The following is a 22,301-nucleotide window of genomic DNA, read 5'->3' on the forward strand; positions in this document are numbered from 1 at the left end:
TTAGCTTCAGGATCTGGCCTTCTAAAGAGCAGTCAGGGTTGATCTCCTCTAGCACTGACCGGTTTGATCGCCTTGCAGTCCAAGGGACTCGCAGGAGTCTTCTCCAGCACCATAGTTCAAAGGCCTCAATTCTTTGGCGCTCAGTCTTTCTTATGGTCCAACTTTCACAGCCATACATTGCAACTGGGAAGACCATAGCCTTGAGTATATGCACTTTGGTTGGCAGGGTGATGTGTCTGCTTTTTAGTGTGCTGTCAAGATTTGCCATGGCTTTCCTCCCCAGGAGCAAGCGTCTTTTAATTTCTTGGCTGCAGTCTCCGTCTGTGGTGATCTTGGAGCCCAGGAAAATAAAATCTGTCACTACCTCCATTTCTTCCCCATCTATTTACCAGGAATTGAGAGGGCCGGATGCCATGATCTTGGTTTTCTTAATGTTAAGTTTCAAGCCAACTTTTGCACTCTCCTTCTTTACCAGCAACAAGAGGCTCTTTAGTTCCTCTTCACTTTCTGCCATTAGAGTGGTATCATTTGCATATCTTAGGTTGTTGATATTTCTCCTGGCAATGTTAATTCCAACTTTTGATTCGTCTAGCCCTGCCTTTCTCATGATATGCTCTGCATATAAGTTAAACAGGCAGGGCGACAGTATACAGCCTTGCCGGAATCCTTTCCTTCTGGCAAATCCAAGATGATTACATTTTGCCCAGCATTACTCTCAAAAACAGTTTTCCATATAGATGTGTGTGGAATTACACTAATGGTTAAGTATGAAAAGTATGGGGGAATGATTAAGCCAGCAGGGTGACTTTGGACCAGTCACTCTCACTCAGCTCAACCCAACTCATAGAGTTGCAGTGGGGAAAATAGGAGGAAAAGGGAGTATTAGGTATTTTCACTACCTTGAGTAACTTATAGTAAAAGGATTAAAAAAAGAGATAGGTGATAGACAGAAAGAGATAAAAGTTACTAACTCCAAAAGCATATACTGTGATGGGCATGTAGAAATGTCTAAATCACAAACCACAGTATCTACAAAACACATATTTTTGAACTATTAAGGTAGTTGAATCTTTTTACTGTCTTCTTGATTCCCTTATAACAGATATGTCAAACACAAGGCCTGGGGGCCAGATCCGGCCCGCGAAGTGGTTTCAGGTGGTCCGCGAAGCCATCCTGGAAACAGTGAGGGAATGGCCCCCACTGCCTTGGCCCTGGCCCAGAGACCCTCCTTCTGCCAGAGACCCTCAGATCTGTCCCACTCCTGCCCAGGCCCCCATAAGCACCCTTGATGCGAACTATGTAGAGCTGGCCATGCCCACCCAGTAGGCAATACGCACTCTAGCCATGCCCACCCAGTAGGCCACACCCACCCAGGCCATACCCTGAGGGCAACTGCAATGCTGATGCGGCCCTCAATGAAATTGAGTTTGACACCCCTGCCTTATAATATGCTTTTAGCATATTATTTAGTATCATTTAACATATTTCACAAAATTGCAAATGTTGAATGCTACTTGAGTACAAATGATATACCTGGGTGTAAGTACAGTTCTTCTTTTTACATTTACCACAGGTAAATAGATCAGTCTGTGTTCCTCCTGTTTTAGCCATCTGGTGCTCTCTTATAGCTTCTTTGGTAAGGTTCTTCCTCATTTCTTTCAGTTCATCACTTGCCATCTCCTACAGTGACCACAAAAAAAAATCATATTAGTTTTACTCTTTTTCAATATACACACATACACACTTTATTTACTAGGCAGTAGCTTTGCCCTTTAATTTGTAAAAGCAAAAATATTACTAATATTTATGATGTATGCATTAGCCTTATTGACTAATTTTAGATTATTCTATATATTGGATTATCAGATTTATTTGGGAGGCTTACAAAATGATCATTTATTTTACTGAAAATCCTGTTTGAGGACTAGAAATCATTCCTGTACTTCAGCCTCTAAGTGCTATCAAAAGCTATAACCGAGTGCCTGCTGTCTGAAAACATAACAGAGCCCATGTATCTTAGATATTGTACAATAGTCTGTTATTATATAGAACCTTTAAATAATTTATTCTCCATAGCTGCCTGTGGGAAAAAATATATTTTTCAAATGGTTGAAGTGACATAAAGAAACTGATTATATTTACAGATAGTCTTCAGGTTACAAGGGAAATTGGGACAGAATTTCCATTACTAAGCAATGAAATCATAAATTTTAATATTCTGCTATTCGAACAATACTTAAGGTATTAGGCCTGCGACTACTTGAATTAGGTATATTATACTGAAGATACACAATTCAGGCAACCAAGTTAGGAGACATCAAAGATTTAAGGTTTTTGATCCCTCTGCTGCCTTTTTCTAACGGTTTTCAACTATAGATATGGTAGCCTTACTTGGACCATCTGGGTTTTAAGCTATAGCGAAAAGTCAAGAAAATGGAATAAAAGAAGGTAATGGCAAAGGATTCTATATTATTGCCAAGAAAACTGTACTATCACATCCAGGAAGCTGAGCTCAAGCTGAAGTATTTCTTTAAGACATTATACCCAATTAGAGCAGTGATCTGTCTGGCACAACACTATCTACATCAACTGAAAGTAGGTCTTCAAGATTTCAAGTAGAAGCTGCTCCAAGCCATATCAGGAGGTGCCAGGAACTGAATCAAAGGCTGCATGCAAAGCATATGTTGTTTCACCCATTTCTGCTATTCTGTGGAGACTTCACAGCAATAGGTTATAGCCTTCTATATTGCTCAAACTTGCAAAGTATAATTTTTAATACTTTTAAATTATATGGTATAATTTAACAATACATTCAGAATGTTTTCCAAAATGCAAATAATACTGTGTTTTAATTTTGAAATACAAAAAGCCAGATTTTTGCTTAAACAAATCAAGTAGGCAGGAAGACTCTGGAACTATTTTCAACTGAGATATGTAAATGTTGCTTTAGTGAATCAACTAAATGTGGATTCATACTTGTATTTTATATTAAGAAAATAAAAATTGTAATATATTGAATGTTTATTACCTCTGCTGTCATTTTAGCAAATCTATCAGGAAGTATATTTCCACATAAAACATTTTTCCTTAAATTAGGATTTTTTGTATCTTTAAGATTTGCTATCCTGCTGCGCACTCTATTTTTATATTTCATGTCAGTATTTTTTAGCTCCTGAAATATAGGTGTTCATGAATTAAGGAAATAATGTGATAAATGCAGAATTGATTTATTTTACAAATACTTGACCACATTTTATAATTGTCAATTTTTAATTAGAGCAGACAGTATTATATGTAAAATATTAACTAAATAGATATTAGCCACAAACTATCAAGTTTGTCTTGCTTACATGAATTAAATATGCACAAAAGCAATATGCTATTTTAATGGTGTATATATATATATATGTAAAGGTAAAGTTTCCCCCGCACATGCGTGCTAGTCGTTTCCGACTCTAGGGGCCGGTGCTCATCTCCGTTTCAAAGCCGAAGAGCCAGCGTTTGTCCGAGGACGTCTCCGTGGTCATGTGGCCGGCATGACTAGACGCCAAAGGCGCACGGAACACTGTTACCTTCCCACCGTAGTGGTCCCTATTTTTCTACTTGCATTTTTACGTGCTTTCGAACTGCTAGGTTGGCAGAAGCTGGGACGAGTAACAGGCGCTCACTCTGTTATGCGGCACTCGGGATTCGACCCGCCAAACTGCCGACCTTCTGATCGACAAGCTCAGCGTCCTAACCCACTGAGCCACCGCATCCCTATATATATATACACAATTTAAAGCACAAATCAATGTGCTTAGCAATATTTTAAAATAATATTTTTATAATCTCAGTTAACTCAAAGGCATGTATACACTTTGTCCTGTTATTAACAAAATCTATTAATATACACAACATTCTAAACATATTTTAACAAAAGTATATCCTTTTTACCACACAATTTATTTAAAGTGTTACCTGATCTAAAGTACTTTTTCTGTATTCAATAGTTTATAAAAATGTAAGTATATTAATGAACACAATACAGACTGATTTAAACAACAATAGTAGCCCACTGAAAATTAAAGAACAAAATATTTTAAAAGAGGTTAAGAATTAAACTACAGAACAACATCGAATTTTCATTATATAGCAAAGGATATCTTCTTCAATCTGAGAACCTAGTTCTTCCTCATCAGCACCAATAGCAATATAATCATCTGAAAAATAAATTAGTTGGGAATCAGTTTTATATACATATGTTCAGATGCAAATAAAATTGTGTTTAGTAAAATGTGCTAAGTAAATTATACAATAACTGCAGTAGATTCTCTCCACATCTAGACAGTATCATAAAAACAAGATAGAAAAAAACCAAGCACAAAAATAACTAAAATATTCGTAAGCTGGCTATCCAAACAATTCAAACATAAAACATCACAAACTAGGGGAGTACCATCCACCCTACCCCAAGACCTGAGTAAATAGATTTTCAACGCCTTCTGGAACATCACTGTGGGAAGCGTATGAGAGTCAGGGATGGCCTCATTACAGAAGGAAGGTACCCCTACAGAGCAGGTGAACTTCCTAGGTATTGAAAGAGGACACCATTTCATTGATGTGACCTAAAGCACATCACTCTGCAACATTGTATCAGATGGACAGAAAGTGAAGAAGACAGGTAGCTTAGGCCCTATACCAGGAGTCGGCAACCTTAAACACTCAAAGAGCCACTTGGACTCATTTCTCCCAGAAAAGAAAACATTGGGAGCCACAAAACCCTTTTGACATCTAAAATGAAGATAACACTGCATATATCCTTTTTTACCTTTATGCTATGTATAAAAAAACTATAGCGTGTTGCATTTATGAAATCAATGAACTGCTGCAAAGAAAACAAATTTTTATGCCGGAGAAAGAGGTGAAAAAAACCTTTCTCCTTCATCCCAACAGGTGAAAACAATTTTAGTAGCTTACCTGCCATCTTTAAATACAGCATAATTATGCCCATACCTCATCTCTTAATTTAAAAAATCAAAATATTTCATTAAAGGTTCTTTACTAAAAGTCCAGTAAGGACAACATATATTCATATTCTCTCTCTCTCCTCTCCCTCTCGATCTTGCTCTCTCTCTTTCTTCTCTCTCTCTTTCCTCTCCCCCCTCTCTCCGTCTCTTTCCTCTCCCTCTTTCTCTCTCCTTCTCTCCTTCCTCTCCCTCTCTCTCTTTCCTCTCTCTTTCCCTCTTCTAATTCTCTCTTTCACTCCCCCCTTTGAATTAGAAATTATTAACTTTTTAACACCTTTCACAGTGAAGACATCCATATGATATTAACTGGTCCAAGACATTTAACCAGGTTACTTTTATACTTCACTTCCCCACTGCTTTTTTTGTGTAACTTGTAACTTTCTACAGTACTGACACAAGACATCTCCTTATGTAATATCAAATGTGTATCCAATCCACTTGCTGTAAATTCAAAATTGCAACAATTATCAGTTCAGAGCTAAGAATAATAAGGCCATTCTCAAAAAGAAATTACATGACAGATTCACAGCAACTAAAAATAATAAGCACACGTACTGCAACATATAGTGGATCCTCTAAAAAATTGTTTTTCACCATGCACTTAATATTGTCTTATAGCAGGGTTCTTAATAGCCTTGCATTTTGTATTAAATAAAAGTAGAAAGAAAACATGGGATAGAATGAGAAATATATAATTCTTACCCCCCGTTTTGAGAGCTGCTGCCAACATTTCTCTGCATTTCATCCGTACAGAATCAGATGTGCTTGGAGCCCGGGGAAAAGAAGAGATATATGTGTCTGATGAAATGTTAGAATCCTCTTTCTTGCTGTTTGAATTGCTACTGGAACTGCTAAATAGGCAAACAGACAAAATACTTTTTTTGTTCTGTTTCATTACGAATCAGCAGTACCCACAAGGGATGGGTCAAAAAAGACAAGTTGGACCCATCACACTATTTTTACTGATCAAATGACCCTTTTAAATACCTAACTCTACCCTAGACACAAAATAAGTTCATAAAAAATAGTAGTAACAAGTAGCCTTTGATACAGTACTGTTAATTTGAAAATATTACTTCCTTGATTCCTACCGATCTTGTAAAGTGTCATGGAACATTAATTCATAATACTAACTGAAAGAAAATAACACACTGGGTAGCTACTGATGGGACCGTGAATCAAATCTTATGAAACTATAACAATATTACTAGACAGCACTATGATTCACTGGTATACTATAGGCATCAATATTATTCCAAATCAACTCTTCCCATCAAAATTCCTCTAGTATTAAATATATTTCCATTTATATGATGAAGTTCATAAACGCAGAAATAAATATTTGGTCAATGCCAAGTATTAAAGTAGCACAAAAATAATGCATTATTTCTCACTTAAATATTCCAATCTAAACTGACAGGACTTCATCTAACCAAATGTTAAATGTACCTGTACATGGTATAAAACTATTTTGTAATCTTTTTTCCATATATTCTTTCATCATGTCCTTTAAATATTACTCTTGATAGTTTGTACACTATTTTTCCTACTATTTTTTCCCATCCTAATGTTTACAAACGTAAAGAGTTATTGTTAAGTTTTCTTCTACCATTTAAGCAAAAAGGTTATAAGAAGTACCTTTCTTCCCTTGCTTCAGGACTATTTTGTGAAGATGATGCTGATTCTTTTTTCTTTTCTTCAGATTCTTTGTCATTTGATGGCCCATCTAAAATGAATATATAATACATAAAAAGCAATAATAGTTCCGTGGATGAAATAAGGGAATGCCAATCCAAGATAAGATTAGGGAGTGCCTGACTGCAATGAATAAATTTAAGTAATTAATTAATTATAGCTGATTAATTAATCAATTAGCTTTATAACAACAGGCCAGATAAATCTTTGCTTCCTGTTCTTCCCCTTTCTGTTTTGCCCTTTATGTAGCCATTTCATCCTACTTAACTACTGTCTAGTTTTGTCTAATCTCAAGATGTCACTTAACACTATGCATAACTGAAACTTCCCAACAAGCTTCAAGAGGCACAATCAGCTTTTCTAATTCTTAATATAAAAATTAAAATAATTTTATCATCACAAAGAACATTCAAAGGAAAAGAGAGCTCATGCTGCTATTTTCTGAAACTATATCTATTCTAAACTGCTCTTTTCCACAGATAGAAAAATTAGTATTTTTTTCTCACGGAGAGAAAGTGTAGCTAGAAGGGGGATATGTATGTAAGAAATAAATCTGTGAGTAAAAGAGTTACATTCATCTCTCCTAGTGTAGCAACTCTGAAATAGCTCACTGAACTTCTGTTGTGATTCAGGGTCAGCCTGTGGGTTCGGCAGTTGGGTCGGACGAATCAGAGGAGGAGGGGGTGTACTAGACCTTGCTGAGGGGGTTGAAGATCTTGCTGATGATAGCCCTCAGGCAGGCCCCTCCCACTTGGTCACCATGGAGACCCAGCTGTGTGAGCCTGACAGTGTGGATGAAGATGACCCACAGCTGGCCCTGTTCAAGGACGCCCAACGCAGGAGGCAGTCAAGTAGGAGTAAACAGAGGAAGGCTGTGGGGCTTCTCGGAAGGAGGCAGAGAGAGGCCACGCCCTGAACTCTTTATAAAGGGAATGTTTGGGGAGGGCTGGTTTGCTGAAAGCAACCGCTCAGATAGTGTTTCAAAGCTCCGGTATCTTGGTGTCTTGTTTGTTTTTGTAATAAATTTGGCAGACGTATTCCAGCCTCTTGCCGTCTGTAAAGGGGTTGCCTTTTTTGCAAGGCCGGTAGCAGGCTGGTACAGAACATTCTCTGCCCATGGAAGCCTTTAAATGGGGATGAAATAGGGATGTCATAGTAGTTTAAAATATGGGGCAAATAAGACAGGGAATAAAACCAAGAAAAGACTAATCACAGACAGAAATATGTATTATCAACGTTAATGAATCAAGAATCCAATTAAAAGGTAGATGTTGGATTACAAAGGAAATAATTATTCCATGAACAGTATCCTAATCTCCATGTCATGGTATACAATTTACACCATTCCAGTTATAGGCTAGCTAAGATCCTTGTCATTCACATCAGGCTGGAAAATTATAGATTTTGAGAGAATTTTCCAAGATAGATTCATCAGCACTGTTTAATCCAAGGTTCTTTTTTTAAGTTTAGTGAAAGGTTACTGTAGTAAGAATAGTTTCAATTAGGTTTCTATAGTTTACTGATCCATCTTCAAAATGCTGCGTTATTTTTTAGATTGTTATCTTTCTTATGTATAGTTTCCTAAATATATTAGATTATATTTTAATACTTTGTTTATATTTTAGGTTTTCGCTATAGCCTCACTGCAGTATGTCTGAAGGTAAATTTTTAAAAGAACATACATTTTGAAATGCTCTTTTCCTCATGCTTTATCTCAATTGTCTAACACACATAATTTATTTATTTATTTATTTATAATAAACTACTTGAGAATTTTCCAGGATACCCATACTCCACATCCACAAACACATTCCTCAGATCAACTAAGCAATTAGTAGCATGTAGAATGACCATGAAGGAATAACTCTTAAGGTATGCTATAGTTTCATTCATCACCACAGGCAAAAACCATAAGGAGAAACTGGATATACAAGATCAAGTAAAGGAGTTAATATTAAGATTAATTTGAAAATCATCTAGAAATGAGAAAATGAAAAAACTTAGTGCATCTGTACCTAATAATTTCTTCCATGATTTAATGAGGGATTTTGCTAGAGATGTAATTTCTTCATCTGTACTTTGTTTCCGAATTGCATTCACAGACATTCCAATTCTTGTAGACTGAAAATTAAACAGTTAAGATCATTAATGACAGGTATGTGCAAGATGAAATATATATGCCATTAAATCCCCCCTTCTAAAAATACATTGAAATAGTTATTGGTTGTGGTAAATATAAGAAGTTTTTAAATCTCTTATCAAATAGTTATTTAAAGTTCTAGTTGAGGTTATGGTGATAGATAAATGATATAAGATTTCTATATTTTCTTAAACGTACAGTATTAGCATAACAATGCAAGTTATTTCAAGCAGATTGATAAAACTTTAGGAACACTTTTATGATAAGAAAAAAATATTACATTTTACTTAACTAATTTATGGCTAGGGTATGATAGAGGTTAACGTTCCAGATTTTTAGCTGTATAGCTGTGCATAAGTTTCAATTTCAATTGCTTTGTGAAATAAAACTAAGTAATTTCAAAAAACCCTGACAATTTAAAGTTTCACATAATGATGGAGACTTGAGTCTGACATTTCTTACATGCAGCAGAACCTGTTTATGTGATTTCTTTTTGGTTTTTTTTCTTTTTATATATTTTCAAAATAAAGCATGCTGATCTACTACCATCTATTGTACTAGAAAAACGTTTATAAGGAATTCTTACAATTGAACAAACCAGCCATTGTTCATAGTTAAAAAGTTAATGCTCAATTGTCAATGTTTACACAGATTTGTTCTTTTTTAATTCTATCTTATCCACTCTACTTGCAATAAAAATAGCTATGGGCATGTGTGTTCTGGCGCTAACAATTTTATGTACACACATCAGTTTAGAATACTGATTTCTCACATGTCTGCACAACATAACTATACCTATTTTTATTTACATTATTAAACATGAATATTTATAACAGACTAGTAAGAAAATAGATGTCTTAAATAAATTTTATACTTTCACTCCCTTCGAAAAATCAGATTCCCTGATCACCTCATCTGTAATTTCAGGTCGCCCAGGTGACAAATCTCTTCAGTGATCTGATGAGGCAACTACAGTATCTTTCCCTTAAATGTCTTATGAAAAATAGATTTACATCCTGATTTTATGAAAAATTAGATATCCTTTTAATATACATATTTTTATCACCTTTCTACATTTTGTGGAATAATATTTTTATTTTTTTATACTTTTTAATATATTTTTAAATACCCAGAGTCACTGAAAGTTAGGTGGCATATAAATTTATAAATAAATAAATACAAGATATGAAACTCAACCATATCTTAATACAGGATATACAGGTAATCCTCAACTTCATTTAGTGACTGTTCAAAGTTACATCATTGAAAAAAGTGACTTATGACCATTTCTCACACTTATGACCATTGCAGCATGCCCACAGATACGTTTTCAAAATTCATATACTTGGCAAATGACTCATATTTATGACCGTTGCAGTGTTCCCAGGTCATGCAATCACCTTGTGTGACCTTCTGACAAGCAAATGGGGAAGTAGATTCACTTAACATCTGTGTTACTAACTTAATAGCTGCAATGATTCACTGAACAACTTTTGCAAAAAATGTCATAGAATGAGGCAAAACTCACTTAACAAATGTCTCGCTTAGCAACAGAAATTTCAGGGTCAACAGTGGTCATAAGTCAAGGACTACTTGTATAACCATTATAAATCTACTAGCAAGATGCAATAATCATAATCAAAAATATGTTTCCTTATCAATACATTTACAGCATTTATGTTTGAAATGAACATCTGACAAATCGCTTTCTCTTTGTAAGGAATCCAAAATATCATACTGATGAATGTTAGCTTCTGCATCTCTGTGTTTATAGCATAAACAAATTCAGTATTTGCAGGGGGGGGGAAGCATACCTGTAACAGTTCCAGAGTCATAGGCATATTCTTAAGTTCCTTGAGTAAATCAAGAGCCCCACCCTGTAAAACAGATTAAATATTAAATATACCTATTGCCATGTACTTATTTCATTCATCTTCAAATCTATAATACAAATGTTAGTGAAAATGATACTAATAAACATTTCAAAAGATTTATTCATGTTTGCTCCAAGAACAATGGACAACTCATCCTTAAAAACGTGAACTGGGTCGATCCTAAAATAAAATCTACCTATGTGAAGCCAGTGACATTTAATTAAAAATTTCTGAAGATTACTAATTTTTTCCAATATCCTGCACAGTAGTGAAATTCAATCTAAAAAAACCTATAGAATTAGCACAAAACCAAATAGTATCCAAGATGTCCCTAGGATGAGGAAGCTACATTGTTAAAAAAAATTCATTATATTTTCACTGGTTTACAGTCTGATTTCTATTTAATGCTGAGCTCCTAATTTATTTTTTAAACACAGTAAAGTGGGGGAGGGGAAAGTATACTTTACCAGAGCATTCAAACAGTTTAAGTTTTAGAGTATACTCTTATGTTGATCTGATTGAAAGATCAGATTTGTAAGATTTGTAAAAACTTGCTTCTCTAGCAACATGTTAGACCTGACTATTAAAAGAAATATTCTGGTGGAAATTATGAAATAGAACTGATTTATGAATGATTTAATCGAGTATAACTACAATATATAAAAAGGACATATTTGCACCAACTTTATTCTTGCTGCACAGAATTTTCCTTGTTGAAAGAATAAATTCCTTTTTGCTGAAAGAGTTTTAAAAAACTATCAGTTAATGTCAACTTCATAGTTATATCACAACTACTGAACGCTAAATTACAACACCCAACTATAAAAAAAATATCCATCCAAGAAACGGACAGATTAGACAGTTCCCGTCAGACTTTAGCTTCACATCACATACATTTTATTATGAAAGTAAGGAATTCTTGTGATGGGAAAGTATTAAAAAATGTCTTTAAAGCAACCCATCCTCAGGACCCATGAGAATTTAACCAGTTAGTAAGACTTCTCCACTTAGTACCCCAGGAATCAAGTTTGGTTTGGCAATTAAAAGTCTAAGTCTAGAAATTGGGTAACCATGAGTTCTAGTCTTGCTTTAGGCATGAAGCCAGCTGTATGACTTTATCATTGAGACACAAATTTGCAGACGACACCAAGCTGGCAGGAATAGCCAATACTCCAGAAGATAGGCTTAAGATACAGGAGGATCTGGACAGACTTGAACACTGGGCACTATCTAACAAAATGAAATTCAATTGTGAAAAAAGTATGGTTCTACATTTAGGCAGGAAAAATCAAATGCACAGGTATAGTATAGGGGGTACCTTGCTCAATAGTAGTAACTGTGAGAGAGATCTCGGAGTCCTAGTGGACAATCACTTAAATATGAGCCAGCAGTGTGCTGCAGCTGCCAAAAAAGCCAACACAGTGCTAGGCTGCATTAACAGAGGGATAGAATCAAGATCATGTGAAGTACTAATACCACTTTACAATGCCTTGGTAAGGCCACACCTGGAATACTGCATCCAGTTTTGGTCACCACGATGTAAAAAAGATGTCGAGACTCTAGAAAGAGTACAGAGAAGAGCAACAAAGATGATTGGGGGACTGGAGGCTAAAACATATAGGGAACGGTTGCTGGAATTGGGTATGCGTAGTTTAATGAAGAGAAGGGTGAGGGGTGACATGATAGCAGTGTTCCAATATCTCAGGGGCTGCCACAAAGAAGAGGGAATCAAGCTATTCTCCAAAGCACCCGAAGGCAGGACAAGTAGCAACAGATGGAAACTAGTCAAGGAGAGAAGCAACCTAGAACTAAGGAGAAACTTCCTGACAGTTAGAACAACTAACCAGTGGAACAACCTGCCTCCAGAAGTGGTGAATGCTCCAACACTGGAAGTTTTTAAGAAGAGACTGGCCAGCCATTTGTCTGAAATGGTATAGGGTTTCCTGCCTGAGCAGGGGGTTGGACTAGATGACCTCCAAGGTCCCTTCCAACTACTATTTCTTCTTCTTCTTCTTCTTCTTCTTCTTCTTCTTCTTCTTCTTCTTCTTCTTCTTCTTCTTATTCTTATTCTTATTATTATTATTATTATTATTATTATTATTATTTTATCATCTCAGCCCTAGGAATAAGGCAATAGTAAACCTTCTGAAAAATATTGCCAAGAAAACTGCAAAGACTTACCCATGGAATCACCAGGAGCCATGAATGACTTCATGAATATGGTTGTTTGAAATGTCTTTCCCTAACACACTAATCCTCATATGCTCTCTTGGAAAAAGTTAGGCATTCTACTTTACTACATTATCTAGCCACTTGTTATGCTTACTAGGGCCACAGCCTTAATACATAAAATACAATAAGTTTCCCCCATTCAAATCTTATACTGAAGCTCCAAGTATATATTCAGTCCCATAATCTCCCCTGCTGGGGATAGGGGGAGGAGGTGTATTAGCACAGCATTCAGATAGCATTTTTCCTTTTTCTCTTATTCTGTCTCTTATTTACTGTTATCCAAGTTGAGAAATTGTCTGCTTATTTGCTGTTTTTCTTTTCTACTCTCCCGTACATAGAGCATTCATCTCATATACAATCCAGTGGTTAGCATTAGTAACCAAATTATTCTATGATGGTTTTCCTAGAAATTATTTATATGCTCTGTATCTCTGCATACCATACGATAGAGTTTATCTATTATATCTATCACATTTATAATTGTGTGCTAATTTTAATTGTTTTTATTCTGTTTACAAATAATATGTAAGTTGTTCGGTCAAAAATAACTGGGATAGCATACAAGCCTAGAAAAACAGGTTAAAAAAGTTATGCAGGAAGTGAAGAAGTTGCCCCTCCAAAGACAAGGTCATTTAAGGAATACCATATAGTCCATAAAATCACTAAATTTTTCACTAAAATTTAAGACACTACAAGCATCACAAATATATGCCTGTTGCCAAGCCTTCAAGTTTTGATCATGTGACTATGGGGATGCTGCAACAATTGTAAAAGGGAAAAAAGATTGTAAGTCAGTTTTTTCAATGTTGTTGTAACTTTGAGTAGTAACTAAACGAGTAGCTGTAAGTCAAGGACTACCTGCATATTACTAAACTGATTTCCTTTCTTAAGCATTTCTGACAGCAAATCTCAATTAATTTCAGGGTAACATTTCTAAGAAACTGAAGCCATCTACCTAAAATACAACTGTAAAACAGGCATTAAAAACAAGATTCAAAAATACTTTCTAAACACTTTCTGAACAAAAATACTTCTGCACAATACAGAAATTTCTTTCATTAATTGTTCTTTCATTAATTTGCAAAAATTTAACCTGTACTACAAAATATGTCTAAAACGACAAAAATATTAACTTCCATTATTATTGCAGCCCTCTTCCCTTATTAAATAATACAAAAGCTACCCAAGTGTGGACAGCATGATGGAAAGCATATAATTTAAATAAACAAATCAATAAGTATTTTTGACTGGTTTCAGTCATGACCATGAAAGTATTTAGTGGCTTGCCACAATAGACATGTTTATCTCATATTTAAAGATATCCTCATTCACATATATTTATAGTATTGTTTACTTACTTGATTTTAATACATTGTTCTACAATATTTACAAAATAGATGTCACTACTGATTGCCAAGACATTGTTCTTTATCCTGGTGTTCTCAGATGTGTTAGGACTACCAGAACTCTCAGTCAGCCTATGGCAGGCATGTCAAACTCGCGACGTCACGTGACGTCATGTGATGTATCGTGACTTTTTCCCCATTGCCAGCAATGGGGTGGGCGCGATTTTAGTATGATGCATCTGGCCCATGGGCCAGCAGTTTGACATGCCTGGCCTATGGCAACTCCCCACAGAAGCATATAATTAAAAACAGAACAGTTTTAAGACTGCAGTAGGGATGTATGATCTGTAGTTTATTGAGTTCATGGGGCCTCCAAACTTTTAATGATAACTAAGTACCTAAAATATTACAAATGCCCCCCAAAAAACAAACCTCTGCAGCAAATGATAAATATACACAACAAACAGAAACCTAACCAGGCATTTATATAACATTATTGCTTATGAGTCTTCAAATTTTGATCCTTAATGTTAAAAAAAAATGATGGTAAAGTCTGGCTGTATAATACAGGTAATCCTCAACTTACAATTGAGCCCAAATTTCCATTGCTAAGCAAGGTAGTTGTTAAGTAAGGTTTGCATCATTTAACAATCTTTTTGCCAGTTTTTAAGCAAATCACTGCAATTGTTAAGTGAATCATGTGTTCATTAAGTGAATCTGGCTTGCCCATTGACTTTGTTTATCTGAAGCCAGGTGGGAAGGTTACCAATGATGATCACAAGACCCTGGGACAGTGCAGTTGTCTTAAATACACACCAGTTGCCAAGCACCCAAATTTGAAACATCCGCCCATGGTGATGCTATAATGGTCATAAGCATGAAAACCGGTCATAAATCCCATTTTTCAGTGCCATTGTAACTTTGGTCACTAAACAAATATTTGTAAGTTGAGGACTATCTGTTCTAGAAGATTTCCAATCTCAGCAACTGAATAATGTCACACAAGCATTAGCAACACAAACTCATTATATGGTCTAGCTAGCAGCTCAAATGCTTTACCCATAAGGGGAAGCTAAAATCAAGATCTATACCTAAATGCCAGCCCAGAATATGATAATCTTTTATGGGAAAATTCCAAATAACACTTTTGTTCAGAATGAACTTATAATATGGCCTAAGTATACATGAAGCCATAGTTTACATTATTAACTCTTCTCAGATAGACAGATCACATGCCCTATTTCTTAAGTTTCTACTAAACCTATTGGGGCACAGTAAATTTATCAACACTGAAAACCTTACATGAATCAGTCTTAGGTCACATCCATTATTCCACAGATACACTATATCGGCAAGCAATGGTCTCCAGGATCATATGGAATTTTTTTCCAATTACATACAAAGTTGCCAAAGATCAAACCTATATGCTAGTATGTGTTTTATGACTGAGCCATAATTCAGGCTTCATGTATCAGGAATTTAGAACTGGAACTTTAAGCAGACATTGTGGGGGAAAGGAAGATTCTACTGAAAAATTTCTAAAACCTGTGCGTGAATCCAATAGGAATTCTCCCTCCTTTCCTCTCTCATATTTTCATTTATACTATCATAAGATATGCTAATTGGGAGCCACGTTTCACTAAATTTGGTGGGTCTTATCTTTCTTTATAATTCAGAAGATTAAAAATCAGCTATAACCTAATATTTTTTTGAATTATAATTATGTTAATTTATTATGGAAAATAACAGATAGGGAAACTCTAAGCACATAGAACTAACTATTGCTAATCAAATATTTGTGAACTTTGAAAATAATTCTATCATTTATATTTTAAGGTTTGATGTAAAACTACTCAATGACACATGTAGTTCATTATTACTTTTTTAAAATACCACTAAAATACTGTATGATTCTATACTACAAGTCTTAATCTATACACAGAGGTGTTGCTGTAAATAATAGAGAAAACACTTTTGTGCCTACTCAAAAGCATCTTCTACTAAATTAAATATTTATCTCAGGCTTGTGAATATAGAATGGCAGCATAATGCACATGGAAAAATATTTAGTACACTCTGATTCTATAGCTAATAATAGGAAAAGCTACTGCTTACCTTTTCTTGTCTAATCTTACTCAACTGCTCTTGATTTTTGAATATCCATATGTGCAACTTTACCTCTGTCAACTTGAACCTATTCATTACACAATAAGGTAATTCATTACACTAAATATACTATAAAAGCATTAATATACTATCACTATAATAAAAGCAAATATTACCTTAACAATGCCACCATATCATGGTTCAAGCAGCTTAAAAGACTCAAATGTATTTGGAAAAATATCTGACTGCACAAATCTGCATATTAAATCCATAATAACATAAAGAATATGAGAGAGCTTCGGTCAAAAGTTCATTTTAATTAATAGCAGAAACTTCTTTCACTAAAAATTGTGGCAAGGCTGGCTTTGCTCTAAAATTCATTGTATGTATGTGTGTATGTATTAAATAAAATATATTTTAGCAAATAGTACTTCTTTGTGCAATATCTCCAATTTTATCTTTTCTGCAAGTAACTATATTTTAAATAAACTCAACATACATAAGTTAGAATTGTAATTATCCCCAGCTAATGTTTTCACTAAGTTTGTGACTTTCATGTAGCTTTGCATCTGAGTATTTTTATGGTTGTTTGGTAACGGTACCAAGAAGTTTTTTCTTGGTAGTCACTGAATACTTTTCCTATTTAATGCAAATCACATATTTCTTAACACCACCAAAATCTGAATTCTTCAAATATACTTCTTCACTTCACAGTTGGAACTTGAGATTGCTCAGAGATGCAGGAAGTTGTAGCTTAGCAATATCTAAAATCCAGAGGCTCCTCTCTGGAATAGGTAATGCTGTTTTAGATTAGTGTTTTAAACTTACAATTATTTAAGATTATATCTTATAATAATATATAGTGTGGACAGCATTTTGAATCAAAACTTTTGTTTATTGTAAATAAACATTACAATAAAACATTTTCAGATTTCAATATCCACACACAGTAGCAATTCAGTGAAGCCAACTGCACCATCTAAATTTTAACATGTTTAGTAACAATCTCAATGGATGCTCAAATTTACAACAGATAAAAGAACGCAGTATGGTGAATTATAACTGCAAAACGGAAGTCTGATATATACTTATAGAATAAGTGTCTTCCAGACATTTTTGACTACAGATCCCATAACTCCATATAACCAGAAAAGCCACATCGTCTTCGGGGAAAAGGAGAAAAGGGGCTGGCACCATTCTTAAAGAGAGGTAGCATAGGTCTTAAGCAGGGGTCTTCAAACTTGGCCCTTTTATGACTTGTGGACTTCAACTCCCAGAATTCCTCAGCCAGCTTTGCTGGCTGAGGAATTCTGGGAGTTGAAGTCCACAAGTCATAAAAGGGCCAAGTTTGAAGACCCCTGGTCTTAAGGATAGAACAGCTTTCCAACAAAATTAAACCCCATAACATCAATCTGGTTTTAAAACTCAGCGAGCCTTCGATTCTCTCTGAAGCTCCAGTGGGATCCCAATTTTCGATTTTCCGGAAGTAAGTGAAGAATTGGGCCTTTCTCCAGGGCAGTAAGTGCAGCCAGAGGACTTTCTCTGGATTTGAATGCGACGTACGACTAGGGCTCATTAACTGGCCCAGACACGGAGACTGGCTCCCGTCACGCGAACTGCGCTTTCCACATATGACAGCTGGAACATCACAAAAGACGAACTGCGTGCGAACGGAGCCTTGCCCTCCATTAGCCCCTTATTTATTTCCCCCCCCCCGTCCGGAAAAAGGCGGGCGCCCCGTTGAGGTGCAGCGCCGCTGATTGGTCGGACAGAAGTTTAAGTCGGGCGCGCGAGGGGGCTAACGGACATTTCTCCCTCCTTCCCGATTGACCTCACCGCGTTCTTCTTCTGCACCATCTTGTCCATCTTCTTAGCGATGCGGATGATTTCATCTTCAGTGGTCATGGCGGCTGCCGGGTCCGCGGCGCCGCCTCTCTCTCTCTCAGGGGCGACTGAGCAGAAGTGAGCTTCCACCTTCGATGCCGCTTCTACGCCACGAATGCCGAAGCTTTCGGCGCAAAGCAAAGATGGAGCCGCCAAATCGCTGTCGGGGGGTCGCTGTGAACATCAACCGGCCAGGAGCGACAGCTCGGCAGCCGTGGCGCCAGGCCGTGCTGAATCAAACCTCGCTAAAGAGAGCCAGGCAATGCTCCGGAAAACCGAACACATCGATTAAGGGTAAAAAAATAGGAGGTGGAGCTTCGTCTCACTTCAGAGTTCCGTCCGCTCAGCGGAAATGGAGGATTGAGCTCTTCGCGGGGAGGGAGGGAAAAAGAGATGGTCGTTGGCCAAAATGACGCAGAAGGAAAATCTTTGTAACCTCAGGATAGGTGGCTGTGAGTTGTTCCGTCTAGGGCAGGGGTAGGCAACCTCGGCTCTTTTATGACTCCTGGACTTCAACTCCCAGAATTCCTGAGCCAGCCTTGCTGGCTCAGGAATTCTGGGAGTTGAAGTCCAGGAGTCATAAAAGAGCCGAAGTTGCCTACCCCTGGTCTAGGGCAACAAATGGAAAAAAGGAGAAGCGGTGGTTGCGATCTCGAGGAGGTAATATAACTCTAATATTATTTATGCAGGCGTGAGGTACCTCCAGGTGTATTGGACTACAAACTCAACGTGCCCAAATAATGACTGGAGTTTGCAGTCCAATTTATTTGAAAGGCTGTGGATTGGGAAGGCTTGTCAAAGAGAAATGTATTTTCAAAGATCCAAGAATTTCCTGAACTTAAAAAATTGTACACTGCTTTTTTATCCTCTTTTATTGAAAATATCAAACTTTAAAACAGTATTTTAGAACAGCCATGGGTGCAATCTTCTCTGTAGGATATAAAACTGATAAAGTATTTGGGACATTTTGAATAAATGTATTTTAATCTAGAATGCAAGAGAATATATAAAATTCAGCAAGACTCTTTGGCAGCGGCATTTAGTATTTCTTGGCTGAAAAAAGTATCGGTGATTACTGATTTACTAATTTAAATTTTCAGAATGGTTTTGCAATTATATGTGCATTGGGATTTCATGAAGAGATGGATTTATATGTAGTAATTCTACTTTCCATTGTAACTGTAATAAAGTATTTTTCTGGCAAAGCTTCTGCCTCTGAGCTCATTTTATTATTCTTGTGAATTGTATGATACCACAAAAACCTATTGCAGAGGATTAAGGTTCACAAAGCATCTGTAGTTTTATTCTTGCAACGAGAATACATGCTACAAAATAAATGCATCTTTTACTTAGTGAGGGGAAAAAGTATTTGATCCCTTGCTGATTTTGTACATTTGCTCACTGATAAAGAAATGATCAATCTATAATTTTAATGGTAAGATTATTTTAACAGTGACAGTAACAAAAAAATCCAGAAATACACATTTCAAAAAAAGTTCTAAATTGATTTGCATTTTAATGAGTGAAATAAGTATTTGACCCCTTCGCAAAACAACCTAGTTGAGTGACTTTGGGCCTAGTTGAAGTGACTGTGGAAAATAGGAGGAAGTGGGAGCATTAGATATGTTTGCTCCCTAGAGTTACTTATAAAAATAATAAAGGTTAAATTATATATATATATTATATGCTGGTGATGACCTATAAAGCCCTAAATGGCGAGGGTCCGGGATATTTGAGGGAACACCTGCTGCCAGCATCAAGCTCCCTTCGTCCAGTGCGCTCCCACAGGGAGGGTCTCCTCAGGGTGCCGCCGGTTAAAGACTGCCGGCGGGTAACACCCAGGGGTAGGGCCTTCTCAGTGGGTGCGCCTGCCCTGTGGAACCAGCTGCCTGCGGAGCGTAGGACTGCCCCCAACCTTCGTTCATTCCGCCGGGACCTGAAGACCTGGCTCTTCGAGCTCTCTGGCCCAGGCTGAGAATATTTTTAATTTTAATTTTAACTGGGTTTTAATTTTCTCAGGGTTCTATTTAATCTCTTTTAATTTTGTTTTAACGTTTGTATTGACTGTTTTTTAAATGCCCTGTAAACCGCCCTGAGTCCTTCGGGAAAGGGCGGTATATAAATCTAAATAAATAAAATAAATAAATAAATTACTTAGTACTTGGTGGCAAAACCCTTGTTGCAATCAGAGAGATCAGACGTTTCTTGTAGTTGGCCACCAGGTTTGCACACATCTCGGGAGGGATTTTGTTCCACTCCTCTTTGTAGGTCCTCTCCAAGTCATTAAGATTTCGAGGCTGATGTTTGGCAGCTCGAACCTTCAGCTTCCTCCACAGATTTTCTATGGAATTAAGGTCTGGCCACTCTAGGACCTTAATGTGCATCTTCTTCAGCCACTGTTGTGACTCAGGGCCAGCCTGTGGGTCCGACAGCCGGCTCTGATGTATCGGATGACTCTGAGGGGGAGGAGGGAAACGAACCGGCTGATGATGGTTTGGAGGAGGGAAACGAACCGGCTGATGATGGTTTGGAGGCTTTGCAGAGTCCTCAGCCGGGGACCTCTTCTCAGCTGCGTGAGCCCGAGAGTGCGGAGGAAGATGACCCACAGCTGGCCCTGTTCAAGGACGCCCGACGCAGGAGGCAGTCAAGCAGGAACAAACAAAGAAAGGCTGCAGGACTCCTCGGGAGGAGGCTCAGGGAGACCACGCCCTGAGCTCTCTATAAAAGGAGTGTTTGGGGAGGGGCTGGTTGCTGAAAGCAACTTTTCCGCTTGAGAAGACAAGCTCTAGTGTTTTTGTTAACTGCGTAATTAAATCTTGGCAGAAGCCTTTTAGCCTTGGACGCTTTCCAGTCTCTTCTTTTCGAATAGGGGTTGCGAGAAGAGGGCTGGTTCAGAACAGTTTGCTTTCAGCCACCCACCCCTTATTACTTCGATGGAGCAGCTTCTTGCCGAGAATGCCCAGCTCAACCAGCAACTCACCTTGCTGGCCACTCAGGTGGCACAACTGCAGGCTCAGGTACATGCTGCCCCCCCACCCAGGAGGAAATGTCAGATAGCTATGCCGGATAAATTTGCTGGTAAACCAGAACTGTTTCCTGCCTTCCTGGGACAATGCCAGCTTTATATCAGCGTGAGAGCAGCTGATTTCCCCACTGACCGAGATAAGGTGGGATTCGTGTTGAGCCTTCTGTCGGGAGATGCAGCTCGTTGGGGCACGCCTCTGTTGGCACAGCCTAGCCCTTTGTTGGATAACTTTGGGGGGTTTTGTGACCATATGCGCCTCATGTACGAGGACCCGATTAAGGCGCAGACTGCCACCCGACGCCTGAAAGCTTTGAGGCAGGGTCAGCGCCCTCTACAGGCCTATATCAGCGATTTCCGGCTGCTTAGCCAGGATTCCGCCTGGAATGAGGCTGCGCTCGTGGATGCCTTTCAGGATGGCTTGTCAGAGGAGATGTTGGATGAGCTGGCCCGCGTGGACATTCCCTCAGACCTGAATGGGCTGATCCATCTTTGTCTGCGGATCGATGCCCGGCTGCAGCAGCGTAAGAGTCGCCGTGCCACCCCACAGACCCCTGCCGCCCCTGTTGTGCGTGAGCCCCCAGTCCAGAGGGAGGAGCCAATGGAGCTGGGTGCCGCCAGGTCCCGTCTATCGGTGACGGAAATGGACAGACGACGATCGGAGGGGTTGTGTTTTTACTGTGGGGACCCTGGACATTTGGCTGCTTCTTGCCCGAAGAAGCGTCAGCGGGCGTCAGTGACCAAGCCGGCTCTGAGAAAGTCCCCTGCTTTGCTGTCGGGAAACGGCCCGAGCCCGATCTAGACGGTGTGAACGATCGGGCGAACCACAACGGCCACGCCGAGCGACGCCGTTCCGACGGTGCCTGTGAACCTCCACGGCATTTGATTTTGGAGGCACGACTGATCCTTCCTGGCAAGCCAGAGGGGATTCCGGTCCATGCCTTAATTGACTCTGGGGCTACCACTAACTTTATGGATTCGGCCTTTGTGGCC

The 22,301-nt window shown here is 37.9% G+C and overlaps 1 protein-coding gene across 5 annotated transcripts in view; it reads right to left on the minus strand.

Moving 5' to 3' along the window:
- Positions 1-22,301, minus strand: part of LOC308664822 (transcription elongation factor A protein 1) — a 51,301-nt gene that overhangs the window by 3,277 nt on the left and 25,723 nt on the right. The window contains exons 1-9 of one of the 5 annotated variants that reach the window (XM_081322353.1): positions 18,239-18,729; positions 16,412-16,490; positions 10,659-10,721; positions 8,720-8,825; positions 6,648-6,735; positions 5,712-5,860; positions 4,146-4,202; positions 3,029-3,183; positions 1,534-1,680 (exon numbers count right to left, since the gene is read on the minus strand). In XM_081322353.1, the coding sequence (XP_081178479.1) occupies positions 1,534-1,680; positions 3,029-3,183; positions 4,146-4,202; positions 5,712-5,860; positions 6,648-6,735; positions 8,720-8,825; positions 10,659-10,721; positions 16,412-16,490; positions 18,239-18,294 (900 nt within the window). In that variant the 5' untranslated portion in view covers positions 18,295-18,729. Of the gene's footprint in view, positions 1-1,533; positions 1,681-3,028; positions 3,184-4,145; positions 4,203-5,711; positions 5,861-6,647; positions 6,736-8,719; positions 8,826-10,658; positions 10,722-16,411; positions 16,491-16,578; positions 16,908-18,238; positions 18,730-22,301 lie in introns of those variants that run through there. The other 4 variants (XM_081322354.1, XM_081322356.1, XM_081322355.1 and 1 more) reach the window with 4 other exon arrangements.

This window comes from Vipera berus, assembly GCF_964194415.1.
Source record: "Vipera berus genome assembly, chromosome: 3".
Taxonomy (NCBI): Eukaryota; Metazoa; Chordata; class Lepidosauria; order Squamata; family Viperidae; genus Vipera; species Vipera berus.